This window comes from Leuciscus leuciscus, assembly GCF_965113295.1.
Source record: "Leuciscus leuciscus genome assembly, chromosome: 13".
NCBI classification, from domain to species: Eukaryota; Metazoa; Chordata; class Actinopteri; order Cypriniformes; family Leuciscidae; genus Leuciscus; species Leuciscus leuciscus.
The window spans coordinates 26,688,031-26,714,668 of NC_138737.1; the positions used below are offsets into that span (position 1 = coordinate 26,688,031).

General features: G+C 37.3%; 1 protein-coding gene and 1 long non-coding RNA gene across 3 annotated transcripts in view; one reads left to right on the forward strand and one right to left on the reverse strand.

Moving 5' to 3' along the window:
- Positions 1 to 25,361, reverse strand: part of pdlim2 (PDZ and LIM domain 2 (mystique)) — a 74,355-nt gene extending 48,994 nt beyond the window's left edge. Inside the window, exons 1-2 of one of the 2 annotated variants that reach the window (XM_082187774.1) lie at positions 25,059 to 25,361; positions 4,401 to 4,534 (exon numbers count right to left, since the gene is read on the reverse strand). In XM_082187774.1, coding sequence (XP_082043900.1) covers positions 4,401 to 4,496 — 96 coding nt within the window. In that variant the 5' untranslated portion in view covers positions 4,497 to 4,534; positions 25,059 to 25,361. Of the gene's footprint in view, positions 1 to 4,400; positions 4,535 to 20,951; positions 21,281 to 25,058 lie in introns of those variants that run through there. The other variant, XM_082187775.1, reaches the window with a different exon arrangement.
- Positions 13,686 to 14,609, forward strand: LOC309512073. Its single transcript, XR_014210881.1, has 2 exons — positions 13,686 to 13,813; positions 13,951 to 14,609. It is a non-coding gene; the product is annotated as an uncharacterized lncRNA (long non-coding RNA).
- Positions 25,362 to 26,638: the final 1,277 nt, after the last annotated feature.

Here is a 26,638-nt window from a genome sequence, read left to right on the forward strand (position 1 = left end):
CCAGAGTTAACATCGCTTTCTTGTCCAGAAACCTTGAGATTCTGGCCAAGAAACGTACTCTTTGATTTACCTTTGGTTACCTTTTGCGCTTGGCCCACTCCAGACGAGTGGCAGTTCAGCACACAACCAAGGTAACTAACTGAGTCTTTTACATTAATCCCATTATCTCCAACTAAAACCAGGGGATCTTTTCAGTTTTATTTTTGACCCAAACAGTATGGCTTCCGTTTTCCCTAAGTGAAGCGATAGCCTATTGTCTGACATCCACCTGCTGCCATTCGATAGTTCTACAGTGAGAGTTCTTTCAACTATGTTCTTATCTTTATGTGAAACCAATAACGCAGAATCATCTGTATATAAATTTTAAAAAAAGTTCACATGAACATACAGACTTAAGGTCATTTATATATAGAAGGAAAAAAAGTGGACCCAAGACACTCCCTTGAGGGACCCCGCATTACATACATTGTGGCTGAGACATTGTTCCTCCAATATCCACCACCTGCTTCCTATCCTTCAGATAAGAACTCACCCATCTGACTGCTAAGTCATTAAAACCAATGGCTTTTAATTTGCGTACCAAAATGCCATGGTCAACGGTATCAAAGGCCTTCTGTAAGTCTAACATGACCATACCACAAAAATGACATTTATCTACCTCCCTCCAAATGTGGTCAGTTAGATACAATAAACAGGTGTCAGTGGAATGTGATTTACGAAAGCCAGACTGGAACTCAGAGTAGATTGTGTGATGCTAAATATTTGTCAATCTGTTCAAAATTAAGCTTTTCAATTTTCTTTGACAGATTACACAGAATAGAAACAGGTCTATAGTATCCATGGTCTAATTTACTCCCTTTCTTGTAAAGTGGAATTACTCTAGCAAGCTTGAAATCATTGGGGAAATGTCCTTGCTCAATAGACATGTTTATGATATGGGTGATACATTGGGTGATAACCTCAGCAGCATCTCTTAAGAATCTAGATGGAATATTGTCAAAGCCAGTGGCTTTGGAGCTATATAGGCTTCAAGTACAACTGCCTCTGACACCTTTTCAAAAGAGAAGCTATCTGCTTTGACCTCTTGCTGAGAATAAAAGTCAAAGATGTGACATTCACCGTACTGCCCTGACTGGTCAGGTAGTTTTTCCACCAGTTTAATAGCAACTGATGAGAAGTAGTTATTAAAATCAGCCACTGTCACCTTTTCTGCTGTGAATTTTATTCCTCAAATCAAGATTTATGTTACTAGTTTTTGTTTTCAACCTATTACTGTAGCCAAGCTGCTTGAGGGACTTCCATAACTTACTTGAATCATTTCTATATTCCACAATTTTCTCATTAAAATAGGCCTTTTTTTTTGCATTAACCACTAATCTGCTCACTTCATTTCTCACCTTTTTGTACTCTGCCCAATTCTGATCATCCTTGTTTCTCTTGAATGTGTCATACTTGTTATTTCTCATCCTAATTGCCTCGAGAATATCATCATTTATCCAGGGTTCTGTCCTCTGTTAACTCTTACTACTTAAAAATGGGGCTAATTTGTCTACAACTTCTAAAAACATACATTTAAAAGAGCACCATGCTTTTATCAACATCCTTACATTGCAACACAGCAGACCAGTTTATTAAATTCAAGCAGTCATCAAGTGCTTCTTTGCTATACCTTTTCAGCGACCTGATTCTTATAGAGCTATGACAATTAAGCACTGCTTTCTTTTTCGAGTGCAGAAAACAATAGAATGATCACTCAGTCCATAGTTAATTACCCCACTTTCTGCTATCCTAGACTTTTCTGACACTAGAACAAGGTCATAGGAATAGTATGAGTGGAAGAACAGACACACGTTGGTTCTTTGATCAGCTGATAAACTAAATGAGCGACAAAAATTTATTAATGCCTTATAGCCGGAAAGGTCAGTCTTTCGAGTATCAGTATTAAAATATCCTATCATGATAACTTCCGATTTGACAAAGTCCATACACTTTGAGCACACTTCTTCCAGAATTTCATAAAACATTGTCTGGTCAGGTGGCCTGAAGCATGCTCCAACTAAGATAGGCTTGCTCTTCGGCAACAGAATGTTTAACCAGACCGCTTCAATTTGGTCATTATTCAAGTCCGTTCTCTGATTAAAACCAAGGTCCGATCTCACAGAGACACACACCTCCACCTTTACGGTTTCGGTCTCTCCTGATTAAAAAAATAGTTCTCTATTTCAATTTCGGCGTCCTTAATGGAGTCGTCCAGCCATGTCTCGGTAAAACAAAAAAGTCCCACCTTATTGCTGTTACTGAGGAGACGCATCTCGGTATTTTTAGGGAGAAGGCTTCTGATGTTAAAATGAAGCAAGTGAAGTCCACTCATCGAAAGGAATGAATCCACATTTGGCTTAACCTTGCAGGCATCCTCCTAAACCACATAGGGTGACTGAACTGAACAGAGAAGTGGGTCTGAATTCCTGGGTTGTTTGCACTCATCAAGGGATACCGTTGTGTTTCCCAAGCCCAGCTCTGTTCTCTCAATGATTCCATGCACTCCTCCACCCAGTTCAGCTACACTCATGGACAAATGTTTGCTCCCATCACTGCGTCGACTGGAAGGCCTACACACCATCACACCTGTCGCACTTTCCATCGTATTCCTAAGTCCAAAGTCGGGCATCGGACCGGGACATTGGTGTATATCCCCAGAAAATAGCAGGCACATACAGATGATTAAAACCCCGCCGTTAATTTGCCGCTTAACTCCAGCCTTTGTTTTATGCCTGGCTGAATACCAGCCGGGATACAGGAACATTTCCAACAGAGTTTTCTTTAGTTCCTAAACAGGTCCAACTGTTTAGTAACTAAAAATTTGTTTGGGTGGACACAGTTGCTCTGTAAGCACTCATCCATGCCATTTCTAGGGCCACTGTCTAAGACATTTCTTATAATTATGTAAACTAAAAACATCACAAGCACACCAAACTTGCCAGCTGCCATCTTTCTCCTCCCGATAATTCCTAATGTCATACTGTCATACTTGAATTACTGGAATTAGTGACTTGTCATTTTCGCTGTATCTGTACTTTTACTCAAGTATGGTTTTCAGGTACTCTATACCTCTGGAATATACTTACCCTCAGTGTATGATGGCAAAAATGACCTGAGAAACAGATTACCCTCATACTTATCTGCAGAATTTGAATTATGCAATGACTGTCAGTGGTGTCAAGTATTTTTTTTATAGGAATACAAGTCAATTGGTAGTTTTCAGGAGGCAGTTTCTGAGGTTTGTCTCATGCAACCCAAATCACAACAGTGTTAAAACGTGAAAAACTTGAGGAATCATGGAGGGTCAGGAAGGGTTAGTTCAGACAAAAACAATGCAAGGAGGGGAGCACAGTATTTGTGCCCATGCCAAACTCCTGCCACTACACTCTGACTTGGGATAGTTCACCTAAAAGGGAAAATTGCATCAAGCAAGCATGTATTTCAAGCATCATGTGATTAGATAGAGATAGAGATGTGCATTGATCAATGTTTATGTGTGACTATAAGTCTAAATTAAATCTGTTCATCATATAAAGCAATCATGTCTCTCCAGAAGACCTTTTATGATGACTTGAAAAGGCACAACATTTTAAAGTCTCAATGTTTTAAGTGGTTTAAGTTTAAATCCAATCGTATTCTGGATTACAGTGCAGATGTGACCAGGATATGAAATGAAAGGTTCCATTAGATGCCTTAAATTAGAAACACTGTGGTGTATTTCTGGATCACAACATGGAATTAGTTTTTGTAAAAACTGAGAAAAAAAAAAAAATTGTTGAGAGGAACTGTTTTAATTTAATTGGAAAACTGTCCCAAAGCCCATGAAAAACAAAAATAAATGGGTTCCAGACAAGGTGGCAGAAGTACAGCAGATTCTAAAGTTCTCAAATGAAAAACAGTCTTTCAAAAATGCCTCAAGTCTTAAAAGCTTGAATGCAAAAAAGTGGATTGATAAATCAATTGTGAGAGACTCAGATTTACGTAAAAGTGTGAACCTAATGATTCATACTGTGGCTAAACCTAACTGTAGCTTAAGTTCAAAATATTTTATATTATTCTAAAAAGAGAATGGAGAATACCAGCAAGGAAAAAGAAGGGGAAAACAATAGCTTGACCATCCGCAATGCAATACAATAACCAGGAACTTCCTCCTTAATTATCCAGCTCTTGTTTGGTTGAAGCAGTCAAGGAGACAGAAAGCAAAACAGTAAGACACCAGTGAATAACTCAAAGTAAGAAGTTATATTAAGCATTTAGGTATGAAGGTTCATTGCCTTGATCACTAATGCAAAAAAAAAAAAAAACGGGAGATGAAACATGTTCTTGACTGGTTAACTTTGGTAAACAGGGATGAAAATTACCTTGGAAACGGTTATAGCCTTCTTGAAGTCTCGCCCTCCAGATATTCTGAATCCCCAGGGAGACGGGCCAATCAAATTCACTGTAAATGGCATCATGTGACGACAGGCTGCTACCCAATGTTCTCAGTGGAGTGCTGTGGGATGATAAAAAAAATGAGTGTGAGAAGAGAGGCTAAGAAAGGTGGAAAAAACCAACAGATGCAGAGACTCAGTCAAGTTTAATTTGACATCAAGCTGAAATGCCACAGATGTGTCTCATAGTTTCCACAACTCTGAGCAACTGGCTGCTGTTGAAAGGTAAACTGCTTTCACCTGTTCTTCAGAACACCTTTCATCCCATTCCACATGACTGCAGCTCAAATCCACCGACACTGTAGCAACCAAGAATCATAGAAAGGTGCCACATGACTGACATTCCTGGAGTGTGTTGTTAAAGATGTAGCACCCATAAGGAGAATGTGAAAGCACTCAAGAGTCGGTTTGAGTTTAACCCAAAAATTTAATATTGTCTTCATTATTAATGATAAAAAATTTAATAAAAACATTTTAACTAGTTATTCACTGACATTTCGGCCAACTGAAATGGTTTGATTGCCAAAATCAGTGACTGAAACGGATGTTTAATTAGCTCTTCTCTGATAGCACATTTTGACGAATGTTACAAATGTAACGAATGGACTTAATCAAAATGCAAAATAAAACCTTCCCCCTCTCCCGTTGTCATCGGCCCTCAAACCAGTTCTCTTCAAAGACCATTATCACCTCTGCTTCCCTGAATGATCTCAGCAAGAGACTGTGTCTGCAACCCTCAAAGACAGCACAGGAGACCAGACGGCACTAGCCATTTTAGATAACCTTCCAATACACAACATGGACATTTACTCCATTCTTACCCATAAACTTTCCCAATTGTTTATAGTATTTCTCCTGTGTTTTATGCATGTCCCTAGGTTTTATAGCCTAGTTATGATTCTTTAGTTATGTTAGATTAACTTCAAATGTTGGTATCCAAAGATGATGCATCACTGCTTTAATGTCTTTAACTCCCCTCTTTCCTGGTATAGAATCCCCTTTTGATTTTATAATAATAATAATAATAATAATAATACATTTTATTTATTTGGCGCCTTTCTGGACACTCAAGGTCGCCTTACAAAAAGGTGCATTTGAACAAACTAAAAACTAACTAGGGTAAAAACTAGCATAAAAACAGGTTAAAATACATCAGTTAAAAACAGTACAGGAGAATAATGCAGTAGTGGTCAGAGTGAGTAGGCTTGTCTAAACAGATGAGTTTTGAGTGTGGATTTGAAGTGTGGGAGTGAGTCAGAGTTGCGGAGGTCAGGGGGGAGAGTGTTCCAGAGCTGGGGAGCAGAGCGGCTGAAGGCCCTACTCCCCATGGTGACGAGACGGGCTGGCGGGACAATGAGATGGAGAGAGGAGGAGGAGCGGAGAGAGCGGACAGGTGTGGCAATATGAATGAGGTCAGTCAGGTATGGAGGGGCGATGTTATGGATGGCTTTGAAAGTGAGGAGCAGTATTTTGTAGTGGATGCGATGTGTGATGGGGAGCCAATCAATGGTGTACATTGTGTTATGATAAATTACATAATATAATGTATATTTTCCCCATACTATTGTGTAAAGACTGCACAGATTCTCCATGCCACCACGAACATGCAAATGGGGATAAGATGGAACAAAGACTTTCTCCCAGTCATCTTTGATTGATCACATCACCAAATGGGTGTGAACTGATTGGACCTTTAAGAGTGTCTGATTAGTTCAGATCTTTGCTCAATCTCTTTAAGACAACATTTTCCTGTCTCCTTCCGGCAACTTAAAGTTAATTTCTTTGGATTCAACGTGGACCACCCCAAAAACCCAAACGAATGCTTCAGCGCACTCCTAGCAAAATCATCAAGGATCTCAAGAACCTCCAGCATCTGGACTTGCTCAGCAACCGAAGTCAATGCAAGTAGCCGTTCGCAGCCTTTAGATGCGTTTCTAAGTTATTGTGCCCCTTTAAGGTGACCCTGATTCTTTGATGTTTCTTGTAGGTCGTGGTTAACTGATTATAATCATGCCATTCTCTTTTCTTCTCTCTCTCTTTCTTCACTTTTCTTTACTTCTTGATTCTGTATACAATCTTTGCTTAGTTTAGTTGTGTGTGTGTAGCCTACCGTAGGTTCGTTTATTAAACCATTATATCCACGCTTTGTCTCTGTTTGCCTCTCACAAAAAGATCAAAGTCAATATGACTATTCATTTCTTGATTTTCATCGGTAATGATATGGTTTCTTATATCGAAAATCTTTTAGTCTGTTCTGTTTTCTGTTGATGCGTGAACAAAACTTAACTAAACATTTGTAGCGAGCCTGCCATCCAATAAGTAGTCTCAACTTTAAAATGTACAATTTTATTATGAAATTCAAACAAATGTCTTTTTGGCGATCTTTAATATGACAGATCAGTGCCTCAGTTTAAGTGGAATCACGGATCGAAAGCAAATGAACCGATCATCTCATCTCTTCTTTACTAGTTACAGCACGAAATAAACATGGCTGAACACCAATATGTATGTTGAAAGATACATTACAACTTACCAAAATGAATCCCGTCTCATGTAATCGCTCAATGTTTAAACCGGGGAAAGACATCAATAAAACAGCTTGTAGGCTATACAATGTCACTTAACGTTCGTTTCCTCATGAAAGCTATTTAATGTCCATGAACTCTTTTTCTAAATAGGCTATATACATTATTTCATACTCATATTTTTACTTAATCTGTTAGTGATGTCTTCATCAGTTAATGTATGTTTGAATAAATCTGTCATGAAAACAAGTTATAACAGTTTATTGTTGTTTAAATGTTTATATTTCACAACAAACTGGAGTAGAAACAATTATGTTATAAAAAGTTGATATAAAAACTGCCTTGTGCAATTTAAATGTTTGTACAACTATTTTAGCTAATTGAGTGTTAAAATGTGTATTAATTAATATTATTTATTTGCCTTTTTTCCACTGATGAGCCATCATCACCATCATCAAGTAGTCTGACACAGCTCAAAGTAGATTTAAAATGTTAAAATAAATCCATTTTAGAGTTTGTTTTAAACAGATAAATAGATTAAATCCATTTTAAAATGTACTTATTCACAGACATGAATGTCTACAGAGCTACACAATCAAGAAAACTTCATGGCAAAAAAGTGCATTAAACCATAATCTTCGCAATATTGGCAATTTTATATCAACAAAATAATATTGCAGCTAAAGCAAACATTCATATAAAAAATTCAGTGTTGATCTTGAACATTCTTGAACATCTTGAATCTTAAACATTCAACGATGAGCTCTTTGGAGACATGATGGTTCATAGTTCCCACTTGAATGCCATTGGGACCAAAGCAGACTCTTTTCATTTACACAGCCTCATGTCGTTCCAAAACCACAAAACGTTCCTTCTTCCATAGAACATAAAAGGATAAATTAAATTCCATGTTCGGCCAAGACTGCGCCGGTCGATCTTCAATATGCAATGGACTACTTGCACTGAGCTTTGTGACGAGAACTTCATTTAAAAGTATCATTGCATTTTTTCCAATATTTCATATTTGTGTATTCTGAAAAAATAAATATAAAACATTAAATCTCAAAACATTATGGAGTCTCTTGAGCTTCATTAAACAGTATATCTAAATGCATCTAAACGCCACTTCAAATGCAGCTTCTGTTTCCTCTAAAGTAGAAAGATGCTGATTTCATTACCGATTTCATTTGATTGGAAACAGCCCAATAGTGTCGTCATATTCTAATTTAATTTAATAATAAAATGTAAGAATTTGACATGAAAGATGACATTTAGGGAAAAAGCTCTCCTTTAAAAGATTAAATATGCTTTAGAAATCAATTCAAGGGGGCAAGTAAGAGCTGATAGAGATTGCTGATAAGAATATTGGTTAAAAAAAAAACACCTTTACACCAAATAAAAAGCACATAAGGCTTAATGTCAAGCCCTGCAATGGGAGTGCATTGTAGCTATAATACAGGATTAAATGATGTCTAAGCAGTGGTTTTCAATCCTGGCACTAGGGACCCAGGGCCCACGTTAGAAAAACACTGTTTTAAGAAATATTCGAATAATTTTGTATGATCCCTTAAACTGAAGACTTAGTGAAGCACTGGCCTGCAGCAGCCTTGTACAATATCTCACCAAGGTGTTGAACTATTTACCTTACAGCTAAAACATGCCTGGACGCTTCAAAAACCAAGACAAGTGACGTACTGTATGAGAATCGGATTTGTTATTTGCATATTGGTTCTGAAATGTTATCTATAATCGTTTTATCAACCTTGTTTTTAATGCAATAGTGAGGCTTCCGGTTTAATGTCTTGTTATAATTATAAAACGTACTGGTTTGTATTGCAAATAACTTGTACTGCACTTTGTTATTCCTCTAGTTACTTACCTATAGCAGCTAATGACTCAGAAGTGCAGCACAGAAAATATCTTACTTCTGTGTTGCAAAATAAGGTAGTTAGCTATTGTAAATATCTCAGATTAGGAATACACTGTAAAACTACTGTTTTAAAGGGTGGGCAGATTGTTTCTTTGATACTTAACTAAGGTTTACAGCCTTTATCTCTCCATGTTTGTCCGCTTACTCGCCCTGATTTGACCTTTGATAGTTTTGATATTCTTATGCAACTCCGAAAAAGTCTCATCAAAAGTCTCCAGTCATTAAAGGGCCGGTCCATCATACTCTTGTATGCACTACAAAGTCATATTTTAAACCGGCCATTTATTCTGATCGGATATTGTTTTATCTGATATTGTACATTAGGAGAGCTATGACAAATATTTTAGCACTTTTATCTTATACATCATAATTATCTGGAAATTCCACAGCAAAATGTTTCACATTACATAAGCATGTGTTGTTGTTGTTGTTGTTGTTGTTGTTGTTGTTTCAGCCTATACACAAAGAAGCTGACACTTGTTTGCAAATTCAGAAAAAATTTAAGTAAAAAGTGAGCACGTATTTTAATACCACTCATACTGATAGCGGCTCCCTGATGCCCGCAAATTATAGGCCTATATACAGAGTACGTGATTGTGAATTTGAAATCAAAAGTGAAATAAAGATTAGAGATGCACCGATTACAATTTTCTGGGCCGATTCCGATTTCCGATTTTTCTTTAAGTTTGACCTGCCGATACCGATTTTAGCCGATTCCGATTTCATTTTTTCTAACCACTTAACAGCACACACAAATATTTATTTTATATCTTTTCTGTAATAGAACATTTTACAATTTGCATAGTACATATTTGTTTGAACAGATAAACGCTATAAAATGGAACTATATAAATTATACTCCAGGTGTGGGTAATTCACACACATCTAAAGTGCAGTGTTATGGAAGAACCATTTCAATATCCAATTTTTTATATATATATATATATATATATATATATATATATATATATATATATATATATATATATATATATATATATATATATATATATATATATATATATATATATATATATATATATATATATATGTATTTAGCAAACTAAACGTCTGTATGAAAACAGGGAATGGCAATAAAATAACAAATCAAAAATAAAATAAATATAGCCTTGCAGTATAAAGATATTTCTCAAAGCACACACACACAGGCCTATTGCAATCACTTGTACAAACTGAATAATAAAACAAGTTTAAATGGGTACATTTTCTATAAATATTCAACCCGATCTCACGGGAAAACGTACAAATTCTACGAGGTGGCTTATTCGTACGAATTCATACGACCTGACTCGTACGAATTAGTAAGATTTTTGCAAAATCGTACATATTTTACGAATTGGCCAATTCGTATGAATTCATACGAATGACCTACCCCTGACCCCGCCCCTAAACCTACCCATCACGTGGGTTTAGACAAATCGTACAAATTCGTACGAGTGAGGTCGTACGAATTAGCCAACTTTTTATCATTCGTACGAATTGGTCGTGAGATAGCGTTGAAATATTAGTCTTCGTTTTCTTTTCTGACATTGCCTACTCCAGTTCTTGTTAAAACACGCAAATTCTGTGCATTTTGGGCACTTTTTTTGTGAAAGGCTATTTAGGCTATTTTGTCCATCAAAAGTGTGCTTTCCCTTTAATTGAGCGTGATCAGTGCAGCAAATAGACTCGGCGCCGAAACACGCGCTTCACTGCTCGCGACGCTCCTGCTTGACGCTCACGCGCTGCTCCTGCTCCCGTTGTTAATGCACTCATTGATTAACATGCACGCCGGAAAAAAATACGCGCTTGCGGTCTGAACGGACGTAATTCACTAGGTTTCCTACATGTTTGTTCCGTGTGCACGTTTGATGCTGATGTTGCGCGATGTTAATCATGCGGCGCCCGAGTGCATTTGACCGGCATAAAATCGGCATTTGTCAGACTGACCGGCCGGTCGCCGGTCACGGCCGATCACGTGAAAATCGGCCAATTCCGGTCACCAGCCGATCAATCGGTGCATTTCTAATAAAGATATTTCATAAAGATATTTTCCACATGTATACGTTTCATACATTTTGTGCAAAAAAAGCAACAACATTATAAGTGAACCTCAAAGAACATGTCAAAATAATTAAAAGCGTTTAAAAAAAAAAATCCATATCATGACCCTTTAAATATCAGCGCATCCCTAAATGTAATACTTTAAAAAGAATGGTTACAAACTAAGAGACAATATAACTACTCTAAAACATTTGAAACACACCTTTGTATTGTTTTTACTAACTCATACGTGTAAAGTAGTTATGATGACTACTAATAGCATACAGCAAATCCAGTATATTCAGCTGTAATCTAATAAGCATAATCTCTACCAGCTGACACCTTTGTAAAGTTACACGGCATATGGTGTCAGACAACCAGACCTTATTGCATTTACAGTATCAACTGGGTTTTGAAAGGACCACATGGTTCATTCAACCCTGATAATGATGTAATTAAAGGAGGAATTTAAAGAATTTGGACATGTAAACACCGATAGGTCACCGTCTGTGTCACACTGTCCTGAATTTCATATCAACAGGAGAAAGTGTGTGAAAGCTTGAAATTGGCTCCATTCACGGGACAAACATAAACCCACACCAAGTGCAGTCTCCCCTACCACCATGACCCAGTTGAGGCTACGGATGTCGCTGCATTCTTGGAGAGTTTGGTCTGAGGGAATGCAAATCTACCCCATCATTAGCTCTCCAGGCAATTAGCAGCCTTAACGAGGCCTCTGTTCGGGAGGATCTCTCTTAATTACTGTAGGCTCCAGAGACTCGGGCTGCTCTGCGTAGCTATTGAGTTTTTATGTAATCACAGAGGAGGCAGCAGCCACATTTCCCTCCCTTCAGAACCTCAATTAATCCAACATGTTAGAGTGGATCCTCGGCTGCTCTCATTAGCACCAGCGGAACAGAACAGAACAGAACATTACTAAATTCACATAGAATCAGTGCACTTTTATTATGTTTTTTTGCACTGGATGGTAGAAGACAAATTCTTCTCGACTGAATAAAATACACAACCATGATTTTGTACCTGGTTTTGAACTTTTTTTCTATTACATTTTTCAAATCAGTCATTTTCAATCACAAAGGGAAGGAAAGGCAGGGAGGGAGGGAGAGTAACTATGCAAGATAAAAATAGACATTGTTCAGCTGACTGGGAAAATGAAAGTATTTGCATCTCAAAAATAAATGGCAAGTTTAGGGGAGTCCATGTTTCCATTTTCCCCTTTTGGCATTTGCCGAAAGTCCATTAGTTTAAGTTTCTTTGGCTTTTCAGCGGGAGGAAATTTAAGGAGATGTGAGCACGGAAAACTGGCAAACGAACCTGTAATGTGCAGTTGTGCCATTTAAATACATAGTAACGGCACATTGGATTTAAGCTGATCCTCTTGCTGTTCTTATTCATTAACTGTGAAAGGAAATTGTGTCGTCTTGGGGCAAATTTTTGAGTATTGAGCAGCTGTTTCCTAACACCACGTCTGATTTTGCTCATGTCAGCATGAGCCCATGTAAACTAGCAGACAATACGACACATTCCACCACAAACAAAAGATCACAGGTTAGGGCCATCAGAGACTGGTATTACTGGTTCAAACTGGCCAAATGACACTGCCAACTTTCCCACATCTTTCATGTTTTCACAGACTACTCACAGTGGCCAGTGTTATGACATTTTTATTAGTGAGGCATAATGCTACGGCAATACAGGAATAAATCAAAATACCTCAGAACTACATCAATTATGTTTATAAACTATTTAAAAGCTAGTGAGAGGATTGGAATGGAATGGTGATGTGGATGAAACACGGCTTCAGAACGTTGTTGTACAAGTGATTAGGGCTGCACGATATTGAAGAAAAGTGTGATCTCATTAAATAATGCGATATTCAATATGCGATATGATAATGCTTAAAGTGTGTAAAATAAACTTAAATTATCTTTCAAATATATTTAAAATGATATAACCTACATGTGTCACATTCTTTTTGCTGCAGTGTTTTACTGTAGCATAAGAAGTGTTATTTTAACATCAGTATAAATCACGGGGTTTAGGATTTCAGGTAGGCCTACATTAGGTTTATTTAACAACAGAAACTGAATAATCAAATGTAAAAAAAAATAACACTGCTATATATGTATATATGTATGTATATATATTATTATTATTATTATTATTATATAGATATATATAATTATTGTACATTAAACTTAAGTGTTCACTTGGTCAACTAAAATCAACTGAATTAATGCAGGACCAATTAATATAAACTTAATAGCTTATTATGAAAAGGATGCCTCAAATAAAAGTTAGTCAGTCAAGGTACATCAAGGTATTGTTGTTCGTTACCACCGTAAGCGCATCCAGGTTTGAAAGTGTATGAAAAATACCTGTACACGTGGCAGGCTGTTGTTGTAAAGTAAGTTTCATTCATAATGGTTACCCCTTTACATTGGTATAAAATTGTATATCAGCAGGATATTTTCCCTTACAACTGGTAGTATAACAAGCCTATAAGCAAGCTATGATTGTCATATGCCAGTTTGAAAACAGATATAGCCTACAATAATGTATTTTAAACTGTAACAACACGAATAATTTGAATATAGCCTTTGTAAAAATGTAAAGCAAAACGTAAATTTGTGCAAAAAAAGACAATGTAAATGACAATGTAATAATGTAAGTGTTGACTTGCAGAAGCTGTCTAGTCTTGATTTATAAACTGAGTAGTAAACTATTTTTTCCCTTATATCACAAATCTCTTACAAAAAACACTTATATTAGTAATTCACAAAACCTAAACAAATGCATGCAATTTAATAGAGTTTCTAACAGTCAATGCAACAAACAAGTCAATCAAAAAAAATACACACACATACATAATGTAAAAAATTAAATTAAAATTAAATTAAAAGTTCAAGTTTACAAAAAATATTTAGCTTACACCCTGTTAAGGTAGTATGCTATATAGTAAAGACCTAAGTAAAGAAATAGTGAAGAATAGACATCTAGAATAGAATAGACACCGTCTCCTCAAACTCAAAGTTTCTGTTATTGAGTATTTTTCTGCTCATATTTTCAACCTTTTTTGTAATCCAGTTTAAAAACTCAAAGTAGAGAGTTAAGGCAAAATTATATCTAAATTACAATGGCTGAAATTTCAGTGCATCCCGATCCCTAAATCAAAATCATCATCAAGCTCTAAGTTTCAACCAGTGCCTGGAGGTCTGTATTCTGAACTACATCATGAAGAAAGAAAACATTCTGAGCAGGAACTGGCCAAGGCTGAAAGTTTGAATCTTACAGGACATAAGTCAAAATCATTTGCGTAGTTACAACCCTTTCACATCCAAGTGAGGGGGTGTTGGAACCCATAAAGCTGCCTTTTTTGTATGGTACGTTGGCACTCAGTTTAAACTTGAGAAGGTCAGAGGATTTCTGAGGAAAGGCTAAAGAGCTAGTGAAACATTATATAGCAAACGTTAGTTTTTAGCACCTATCATAAGTTAGATTGAGGATGGAGAAAGGGTAGAATCTCACAAAACCTGTCAAGGTTCATAAGGAGTCATATTTCACCCCAAAAGCAAAAGAATAAAATAAACTTAAGCCTATTTTAGTACTAATGATGTTTTGCATTGTGAAATTCTCAGAACAAATAGACTAAAAATACATACTGAGTGACAAACAATCTGTCATAGAATAGACTTGTTTGTTCACACTAGGTTTACAGATTGAACGTTCTTCTTTCCTTCCATTTATTTTCAAGATATGAGGTGGAATTTCCGTTGTTGCTTCCACCATAAAGGTCACACAAAATGATATTTAAACTCACATTAGACGGTTTTAACATTAAATCAATCACATAAACAGTACCTAGGATTATCAATGTCATACTTTGCGTGTTGTTCCCACAACATTGCAGAAAAAGAAAAAGAAAGAAAAAAAAAGCATTTCTAAATAGGCCTATTGTTGCATATCGCAGTCACGGCTGTTTAGGACTAAAAATCTGATTGACATGGAAAAGATAACTTTTATCATGTGTTGCGTCTGGTTAGAACAATGGTTAGTCGCATTTAGCAGATTACAACAATTATATGGTTCACAATCAAGCAGCTGAGATATTATGTAACGTACAGTATATCGCTTTGTGATACAGTACAGTATGTATACTGGTAAAGTTATATGCTTATAGTTGAAGGTTGGAAGTATTAGTTTATTATGTGGTAATATTGAGGGTTATGAAACTTGGACGTTTTTTCTGGTGTGGTGACAAGCCTAATTGCTATTTGTTTATAATCACTACCACGGTTAAAATGCATATAAATTACAGGGTTAAAATTTCAATAATATCACAACCCTCTAAGTAACTGAGGAGATTATTAAAAGCCATGGCATAATTATAATATACACACACACACACATTTTATATATATAGAAGTTACTGAAATATACATATACATATATATATATATTAGTACTATAGAAGTTACTGAAATATACATTATATATATATATATATATATATATATATATATATATATGTATATTTCAGTAACTTCTATAGTCCACTAGCATGCAAGCCAAAGGCAACTATGAGAAGGAACGAAAAACTCAAATGCTATTTTGCATTAATTAAATGAGATTTGGATAGGAAATGTTGCCAATTTTGCATAACTGTCATGAAAGTAATGTTAATATGCATAATAATATTTTCTTTAAGCAAAATATAATTTCTTGAAAATACTAATTCTGTGAGATTAATCCAGATTATCTTGATTTCCCGATCTACTGTTTTTTGTCATTTAGTTCTAAATTAAAAGTACCTTGTCAAGATTTTTTAATTCGTTCCCACCCTGGTGCAAATCAGTCTTCTCAGATGCTGCTCAGAAATCCTACTCTGCTTCATTTACAGTAAAAACTAAGTGACCAGACAGTAAGGTCAGCCAGGAAGATCTCAAGACTCTTAAAAGAAATAAATAAGGCTGAAACTGAAATTAACTATATAGTCACTGTAAGCATCATATCTAGTGCTTTAAAAGTGCACCTATTGTGCAAAATTCACTTTTACATGGCGTTTGAACATAAATGTGTGTTGGCAGTGTGTGTACACAACCACCCTATAATGATAAAAATCCAGTCTCAGAACAACCCATTCTCCGATTCTGGGCAGTGTGACATACTTTTGCACAAGCCCCTCCCACGACTGTTGACTGACACTGCAGTTTTAGCATAGACCCACCCTGAGTGAGTACACACACAGGCCGCCATTGTTTCGATGCTGGAGCAGCTGTAGACAAGAATGTTTCCCAAGCGATTAAGGTGTTTTGTTATAAGATGTAAGAATGAACATAGCAACCTTCATTTACTCTCGTTGTTACTCTCGGACGGATCTGTACCAACTGTTCATGATCCAGCTTACAGTCTCCGGAGCGATAGGCCTAACGTTACTGGACACGGCAGTAATGGAATGGAAAGCGTGCAGTTTATTACAGTTCATCTGAGACGTTTTACGGATATAAAGTTTACCGGTTTATTAAGCACCCCCTGAAAAGCTGTGTATTTGTTTACTGTTAGTTGTAATGAGTGTTTTGTGTAATTTGCTGTGTATGTTGATGATAATGAATGGGAGAGAGAGAGAGTTTATGGATAAGACTTTAATGCTCACATTTTATACGGTGTTTATTCAGCCCTTACAGTGATTTTCTGGAGTAAAACTGACGCTTCATCTTTTGTGAGATGTACAATGCACTTCATTGAACTCATCAGTATATTTTTGGCCATCATTTGGACGGGGTCCGCTACAGCAGGCTTGTATTAATAGTGGATAAAAGCAGATGACAAATAACTTAACCGTAATTAAACTAAACTATACCTGTTCTATCTCCATACAGCATTTATTCTCTGGCTCTGTGGGCATTATTGTCCGATCCAGGTCGAAATGAACACCGCTACTCAGAATTTATGTTTTAATATTATCATTGCGTGAGATGAGATTGTCCTGACACTTAGCGGGTCTTGTGAAGCTCCGCCCCCTGTGCCGGCAGCAGAAGCTCATTTGCATTTAAAGGCATAAACAACTAAAACGGTGCGTTTTTCTGAGCCCCAAAAAGTGATAATTTAAACATGCTATAAAAAATTATCTGTTGGGTATTTTGAGCTAAAACTTCACATACACTCTCAGGGGACAGAGACTTAATTTACATATTGTGAAAAGGGGCATAATAGGTGCCCTTTAAGTCTGAACGCCTAGTTCTGCAGTAATTACTGCTCCTGCAACCGCTCCAACTGAAACTTCTTTATGGCCTACAGTCATCAGAAACTATCCAAGATACTTTTGCAAAAAGTGTTTTTCACCTCATGTTATCATCATAATGCTCTCCCAAATCAAAGCATAGCATCCTGTTTAAACAAGTTAAATTAGTGTTGAGTTCAGCCAAGGAAATTGTTGTGCATTGCAATTTGCACACATTTACCCTGAGGTACATCTGTCATTTAATCAAAAAAAAAAAGTTGTGACATGGTAAATAAAGCATAATTATTTTATTTTCACACAGTAAACACCTTGAGTGACTCATCATGGGCTAAAAAGCTGTTCTCCAAGAGAAACGGGAAAAGATGCCAATTTCAGTATTCGGATCTGTGGGAAAGTTATTAAATCGGAAGCAGTTATATAACAGTTTTGAATCAATGAAGTGAATGTCTTCAGTGGGTGCTTGAGTGCCTGTGCGAGGCTCTATTCCTAAACTTTGCCCTCATTTGACTGGAGTTGTTTTGGATTACAATTAAACAATTCTGGAGGAAGATGTGAAAGAAAATTCCAGTATAACAATACCACATGAGATGATCAAAATTAGATATGGCATGGTGTATTAGCATAGACTCACTCTCTCTCTCTCTCTCACACACACACACACAACTCAAAGTCCTCCAACAGCTCTAAAATAGCCAGGATTTTTCGTTTACACTTGACTCAAACTGATATCACTCTACTAATTTGGTTCATTTCACTGGGACTGAGAGCAGTTTGCATAAATTTTGGCTTTTAAATTAACTTTAGAACAAATCATATTCAGACCATCTCAGGAAGTGGATATTTTTTCTAATATTAAAAACATTGCTGTTAGCAGACAAACTTTAAAGACTTTAATAACCCCTACAACTGAACATGAACAAGTTTAGCATTAACAATTCAATTAAGAAAAAATACTTTACAAATTATTTTAATTACAGACCTGCTTCTCACTCCAACTTTCAGTAATTTCTTACATTTGACAGTCATGCAATGGGGACTGAAGACTATGTCAATAAGTAGTTTTATTTTGCATTTGATTAAATCTTTCAATTCCAAAATGTTGATTTGATATTGCTATGTTTTTGTGATAACAGGATTTGTTCTATAGCTTGAATTTTTCCTGTTCTATTTATTACTGACTGTTAAATGTGTATTAAATCTCCTTTCAACCAGATGATCCCACAGTAGCTGCACGGGTCTCAAGCTGTCTGGCGGACATCTCCACATGGATGAAGGAACATCACCTGCAGCTCAACCTGGCAAAGACTGAGCTTCTCGTCCTCCCTGCCAATCCGTCTCTACAGCACGACTTCACCATCCAGCTAGAGTCATCATTAATCACCCCATCAAGATCGGTCAGAAATCTTGGAGTAACGTTTGATGACCAGCTGACCTTCACAGATCACATTTCAAAGACAGCTCGATCATGCAGGTTTGCACTGCACAACATCAGGAAGATCAGGCCTTTCCTAACTGAGCATGCAACACAACTTATCGTCCAGGCCCTGGTCATCTCTAGGCTTGACTACTGCAATGCCCTTCTGGCTGGACTCCCAGCATGTGCGACCAAACCCCTACAGATGATCCAGAATGCTGCAGCTCGTCTTGTCTTCAACGAGCCCAAGAGGGCCCACGTCACTCCTCTGTTCATCTCTCTGCACTGGCTACCTCTCGCTGCTCGCATCAAGTTCAAGGCACTGACGCTTGCTTACAGAACTATCACAGGCTCAGCTCCCTCCTACTTTCACTCACTCCTACGAGTCTACATCCCTACCAGACACCTACGATCGGTCAACGAGCGACGTCTCGTGGTTCCATCACAGAAAGCCACAAAATCACTTTCCAGAACATTCTCATTCACAGTTCCATGCTGGTGGAACGCTCTCCCCACCCTCATCCGGAATGCAGAATCCCTGACAACATTCAAAAAACAGCTGAAAACCAATCTCTTCCGTGAGCACTTAACCTTATAGAGAAAAAAAAAAAAAAAACACCACACATCGAAACACCGCTTATCAGGCTTATGCTACTCTGAATAATACCTGAACTTCGTATTTTGAGCACTTCCTGCGTTGTTGTTGCTCTTGCCTCTTTATGATGACTCGCTGAATTTAGTCCTAATTTGTAAGTCGCCTTGGATAAAGGCGTCTGCTAAATGACTAAATGTAAATGTAAATGTAAATGATTTCTGGAAAAACATGAAGCAATGTTAATTTGAGAATTATTAGATGTTACAAGTACAAGCCATTATTTATTAATATTTAACTTAATACTATTAGCTCTTGCTATTAGTATTAAGTGGTAGTGGTAGTGGCGCAGTGGATAAGACACATGCCTTTGGTGTGAGAGACCCGGGTTCGAATCCACTGTGAGACACCAATGTGTCCCTGAGCAAGACACTTAACCCCTAGTTGCTCCAGAGGCGTGCGACCTCTGACATATATAGCAATTGTAAGTCGCTTTGGATAAAAAGCGTCAGCTAAATGTAAATGTAAATGCTATTGATGTGAAACTGGTATCAAGAATTGTGAAATAGTGTGAAACTACACACTCCCCTCCCATCACCACAGACTAATTTGTGACTTTTCAAAGTCTCACTTGCAAAGTGTGACAACTAAATGCATTTAAACATTTGGCAGATGCTTTTATCCAGAGCAACATACTGTGTGCATTGCATTCAAGTTCATGACCTTGCATTGCTAGCACCTTTAAACAATGTGACCAGGGTGTGTTCTGACTTTGAAATTACTCTACAGACGTAGGACATATATAGTATTACAATTAAAAAGATTTAAAGAATGAGCAGTACAGTAGCAGATCCATACAGTGATTCTAGTCTTGCAGCACACACCAAACCTACTGAACATACTGTACTTTTTCTCACATGATCCACTCCCATGAGTGAGCTTAACAGTCACACCTGCCCAACACACACCCAGTCAGTACAGCAGAGCACTAATGCCACAGCAACATCAACACCTCCCCATTCTGGTAAAAAAAAAGCCAAAATAAAACATTCCTCACATCCTTATCACATTCAATGTCAGTGAGTCAACTCTGCTACCTTCCATCTTAATGATGTAGAAACATCAAACAACACCGTAGACAAGAAAAGAACGCAAAGGGCGTTGGGTGGGGACGAACAATAGAAGCCATGACCTAAGTCTGAATAATGGACTGTGTGTTGGTATTTGAAAATTTCACCTAATGAATCATTACAATTCCACATTCCAGTTTCGGCTAATTACTGAGAATTTTCGATTTTTGGTTGCTTAAAGGATTCACTCCTCGGCTGTTATGTTTTGTTTGGCTGTCATAGAAACAGAACATGACTCAAGAGCAGGAGGTATTCACAAGCTCTACGTTCTGACAAGTATGATACATTCTTCCCCACAGGCCACAAAGTCACAAACAGCTTTAAAAAAAGAAAAGAAAATTAGTTAATAGGCTACAATGGTGGTCCTTTGCTTTACAAGACATAGCATAATGTAAGACTGTCACGACAGCAAAGTTTCAGTAACCTATATACCAACAAGTAGCCTAAATATTATACCAATACAATATCAAATTGAAATTAAACTACATTAAAAGTTAAATTTAATTCAAATTAAGTTACATTTAAAGTTGAATACCAAGGGTTAGAAATTAAAACTTAAAACAATAGTGACTACTGAGCTCACCACAATCAAATCTCAATCCAGATCAAATCTCAATCCAGATCCAGTGTGCAGGTTTCTCCTTTAAGCTTAAAGAAGGGATTGCAATGATTTATATATGCAGACACAGTCATGAGTTCAGATCATCTGAACGGTCTCAATAGCAATGATAGGCAGTGGTTAAACTGTCGTGACTCTTTTTGCAGAGGAAGTGGTAAGAGGAGAAGTTTTTGGTAAAGTATGGCTGGAATAGAGCACAAGTTCAATTACAGAAAACACAGGGTAGATTTTTCCCTGAAGAGAGAAACTGTGGTGGTGCAGACAGACACGCCATCATTACGACTACCATATTATCCTGTTCACAGACTTTAAATAAGAACATAGACAGCCTTTTAACTGCTACAAAACAGAGACACAGCACACAGGAAATGTGGTAAGAGACACAGACAACCAGCAACAAGATACCACAGTGAGCACAAACAACTGAAAGTACTAGAAATGAGAAACAACTACTCTCCATCATGCAGAGTGTGATCTTCAGTGAGAGTGCATCTTTTTTTTGCCCTTGTACGGAGATGTTTGGGCGTATATTATGCTAATAACTGTGCACCCTCATTAAAGATGCAGTCCCTCGTACTTAACTTCACAGTTAAGAGGAAATGCAAGCTCATGCAAAGAAGTGTCTCGTCTTCGAAAGTTCAAGTATGATGCAATTGCGACTTGCAAATTCACACAGCAAGATGATGTTTAGTCAATGAGAATCTAAATCTCAAACATGTACCCTGTTTGATTAAAGGGAAAGTAGATATTTTCACATTTGTAATTTATAATTTTTGATTTATTACAAAATATCCCTAGAGTGTGATGTGATATATCCTGTTATCAAATTCCTTGCGAGTTTCATTTGCTCAAAGCATATGTGTGAACGCACCTTTTGTATAATCTGGATTATTCACCTTTAGAACAAGGCTTAAAGACAAATTTGTGCCTGTGCACCTCCTTGCGTGAGAAACTTTTCTGAGTCTGCACATAAAAGAAAAGACGATTATGAATTGAAAAAGGTTTTTCATCATCAACAGCAGATAACAGATCATATCAGAGTGTGCAATTTCCTTTCTATTTGAACACATGGTGCAAATTCTTGCTAAACCAAAGAGAGACACGAAATTTTGCATACTGCATGCTGAAAACATCCAAGAACCGCCGTTTTCAAAGAAAAAACGCTCCGTTTGCTGCCCACTATGAAATAACAATCTGAATATGGAACTGTATGGGATTGTTGTTTTGCATGGGATGCTATTTTGTGGTCCAGTTGACTATCAAAACCATAAGCGGTACTGCACTACTTGCCTTAGTGGTCTCTGTACACGGCTGATTTATTGTACAGTTGACAGGGTTTTAGCGCAGAGGCTGAGTGCAATTATAAGACATGTTTGTGGATGTTATGTCTTCCACAGCCTGTTAGCACTGAGAATATCAGCATAGGGAGCAAGAGCAAGGAGGCATCATTCTCAAAGAAAAACAAGCTCACTGGGTGGGCATCGAGTCCCAAGTCTAGGTCTGACCCACCAGATGAAATGTATAATAAATATTATTTATTTTACCTCTAATGAAGTCTTATTGGTAGAAATATGCCAGTTGCTATTTTAAGTTTACTCTGTATGGTTACTTTTCATTTTATTTTAGCACTACTGACTGAGCTAGTTTAGCATTTATGCATCACCAGTTGTATTTATATTTTGAATTAGCTAGTATTTAATATTTTCCATTCTTATTTAGCTTATGTTTTTATTTCATCATTTTTATTTGTTTTAGTTTTTTGTTACTATTAAAGTGCCCAATTATGGTTTTTGATTATTACCTTTCATACAGCATATAGCGGTTTATGAAAATAAAAGGTCTGCAAAGTTTTAAAGAACAAAGTACACAACATAAAGTTATTGTCTCCTAAAAGAAAGAACCGATTCTAAACTGTCGAAAGTTCCAATCTTAGTTCCTGTTACATACCTACGTAACAATGTAACAAATTTGCATAATGCCAGCCAATGCTCTTCATTGGCTGCTGGTGAATGTCTACTTTGTCCCACCCTAATACACTAGTTGTAGCTGAGGCCTGGAAGAGTTTGGTTTCATGTTGTCGAAATGTCAAGAAATCACTGTTTTCAGCACTGCGAATCCACTTTCCACGCATTTAAAAGGATAAGGATTGACGCTGGAATTGATAAATTTTTTTTTGAAAATCATCATTGTTCGTGTTCGTATCACTGTATCATTCACTAAGAAAGCCTCCGGAGCAGAAATTCAGATTTGGTAATGGCCGTTTCACAACTGTGAAATGGTAGACCAATCACAACTAACTGGACCGTCTGACCAATCAGAGCAGAGTAGGTTCACGAAAGGGAGGGGTTTAGAGACATAGGCTGCATCCGAAATCACATACTTCCCTACTGTGTATAGTAGGCGAAAAACAGTATGTGACAAAAGTAGTATGTCCGAATTCACAGTACTCATAAAAGAGAAGGCAAAAAATACCCGGATTTTCACTTTAAGAAAAATGTAGTTAACAATAATCCTGAGACTGAAATTTACACTATTGTTTGCAGTGCCAATTAATTGCCACGCCAAAAAAAGTACAATGAATTGAAACGTAAACAAAACAAATGAATAAAAAGAATGTGTGTTTTGAGGTGATGGAAATTGGGTAAAGCAGAGTAACAGAGAGGGAGAAGGTAAAATCGAGGGATGACAGAGAAGAATTGCACAGGTGGAGACAATAGAGAGGTACAAAAGCACTTCCAATGGGTTTGGTCATGTGAATACAGAAACATGTCTGGCTTTTTCCCCCCATCCATTCAAAAGCACTGCTCAGTCATCATTCGCATTCAGTGCCCAGCCTCAAAACTGCTTTCTGCTCATTTTAAACCTACAGAGAGCTGTGTTATAGCAACAATACAACAGCAGCTGGTAGAAACTGGTGATTTTTTTTTTTTTATATACAACCTCCAATAAGCCAGACATCTATATTCATTTCTGAGGCTATACCATGCGCCTTTGGACAGTGTTGATGCCTGACGTGTTAAGCTGTAACCCTTCACATTATTCTGCATAACTGAATCCAAATTATTCCAGTCTGTCCTGGGGTAAAACCTCAACAGAATACAAGAAAATCCATAGCCTCAAAATACTCAAAAACAACTGTGTATAAACTCGTTTCCCATCGCTGTCAATTGAAGAAATTATGTCTCAAAACCAAATGAGTTGCCTGACAACATTTTTGGCCATCATAGGCACAACAGATTAAATGTTCTTAGCAAATGCAGTGCACACTGACATACAGAATCTCAATGTTTAACTAACATACATACATACAGTCTCTCTTGTTTCAAATCAAAGTCCATTATAACACAACACGTTTTAAAGCTTTAGATGGAATAACATCTGGTTATATTCTAAACTCAACTCCTTAATCATGTTCAAAGTGTAAGAGTGTCCCAAGGTTTTTCACAATCCATTAGGACCTCCACCTCCATCAACTTGTTTAAAACCCACATAGTCTCAATTGTTCTCTTTGGTCTTTGTGAGAGCATAGTGGGCAAGACAAAAGAAACCTTTGAACTTTTTACTATGTGTATCTATTTATGAAGTTTGTCGAGTTTAACCTCATTAAATGTACAGTAGTTTGGTCTAATTTTGAAGTTTTTAAAAACCTGCTTTAAATAATATATACAAACCGTAAAGTATCCCATTGAAAACTGCATGGCTTTTGAGTGATGGAGAACTACATGCTCATACTCCTCTGAATCAAGCTGCAGTGTTACAGCTGTTGTGTCGATTTACATGGCACATTAGACGCAATTCATCACTTAAACAAGCTGAAACACTCAGTTTTTCGGCAATTTCTGCGTAGGATAGTTAGACTTGTCAAGAAAAAAACTCCGGATGCAATAACAGTTGCGTTGCTGCAGCGGTAACAGTGAAAGACTAAAGATGCTGAACTGATGCCATGTTTCTCACCTGAAGTACGAAAATGCACAGTATGAACATAGGTAGCACTTCTAAATATTAAAAAAACAACATAATACCGGTATATGTCTGATAAACTTGTAGAACCTACGGGGAAAATGCGCTTACCTGGTAAAGAGTTGGCGCGCGGTGAGGAGTGTAATCACAACGCTGGGTTTGACACCTGTGCGGATGACGTCAAAAACACGCACGCGTTCTGTGTGAGCGCGGAGAATCGCCGCTCTTCTTGCACAGTCTCACTCTTGTCAGTTTCCTAATGCAGAACTGATTGAGACACTTTCAGCGCGTCAGTTTTTAGGTTGTGCGCTCCATGTGACCAAATTCCCACACCGCCCAGGTTTTTTTTTAAACTTTTCCCAAGAATGTTTCCGCTGTAGAGATGATGAAGCATCATGCGCGCGGTCCTTACTCACATGCCACGTGTTGCTGTCAAAATAAAGCCTGGGGGTGGGCACGCGAGGGTGGCACGCGGGGCGGGTCGAGTAGGTGGGATGAAACAGAAATATGATTTTAAAAGCAATTATTATGAGACTCAGTGCTAGTGCGCCACCTGCTGACGATGGTAACTAAAGAGAAATGTGCTTTATTCTCTGTTTAAAATACAATGATTTAATCTCTTATAAACATTTAGATTTAAGATTATATAGTCTCCTTATGGTTATACTATATGCAGAATATATATATATACACTACCGTTCAAAAGTTTGGGGTCAGTACGATTTTTTTATGTTTTTAAAAAAAGTATCTTCTGCTCACCAAGGCTGCATTTATTTGATAAAAAAAAACAGTAATATTGTGAATTATTATAACAATTTAAAATGACTGTTTTCTATTTTAATATATATTAAACTGTAATTTATTCCTGTGATCAAAGCTGAATTTTCAGCATTATTACTCCAGTCTTCAGTGTCACATGATCCTTCAGAAATCATTCTAATATGATGATTTGATGTTCAAGAAACATTTATGACACTCATCTCCACTACAAATAGGAAAAAGAGGCTACAATTTGCACAAGCTCACCAAAATTGGACAGTTGAAGACTGGAAAAATGTTGCCAGGTCTGATGAGTCTCGATTTCTGTTGAGACATTCAGATTGTAGAGTCAGAATTTGGCGTAAACAGAATGAGAACATGGATCCATCATGCCTTGTTACCACTGTGCAGGCTGGTGGTGGTGGTGTAATGGTGTGGGGGATGTTTTCTTGGCACACTTTAGGCCCCTTAGTGCCAATTGGGCATCGTTTAAATGCCACGGCCTACCTGAGCATTGTTTCTGACCATGTCCATCCCTTTATGACCACCATGTACCCATCCTCTGATGGCTACTTCCAGCAGGATAATGCACCATGTCACAAAGCTCGAATCATTTCAAATTGGTTTCTTGAACATGACGATGAGTTCACTGTACTAAAATGGCCCCCACAGTCACCAGATCTCAACCCAATAGAACATCTTTGGGATGTGGTGGAACGGGAGCTTCGTGCCCTGGATGTGCATCCCACAAATCTCCATCAACTGCAAGATGCTATCCTATCAATATGGGCCAACATTTCTAAAGAATGCTTTCAGCACCTTGTTGAATCAATGCCACGTAGAATTAAGGCAGTTCTGAAGGCGAAAGGGGGTCAAACACAGTATTAGTATGGTGTTCCTAATAATCCTTTTGGTGAGTGTATATATATATT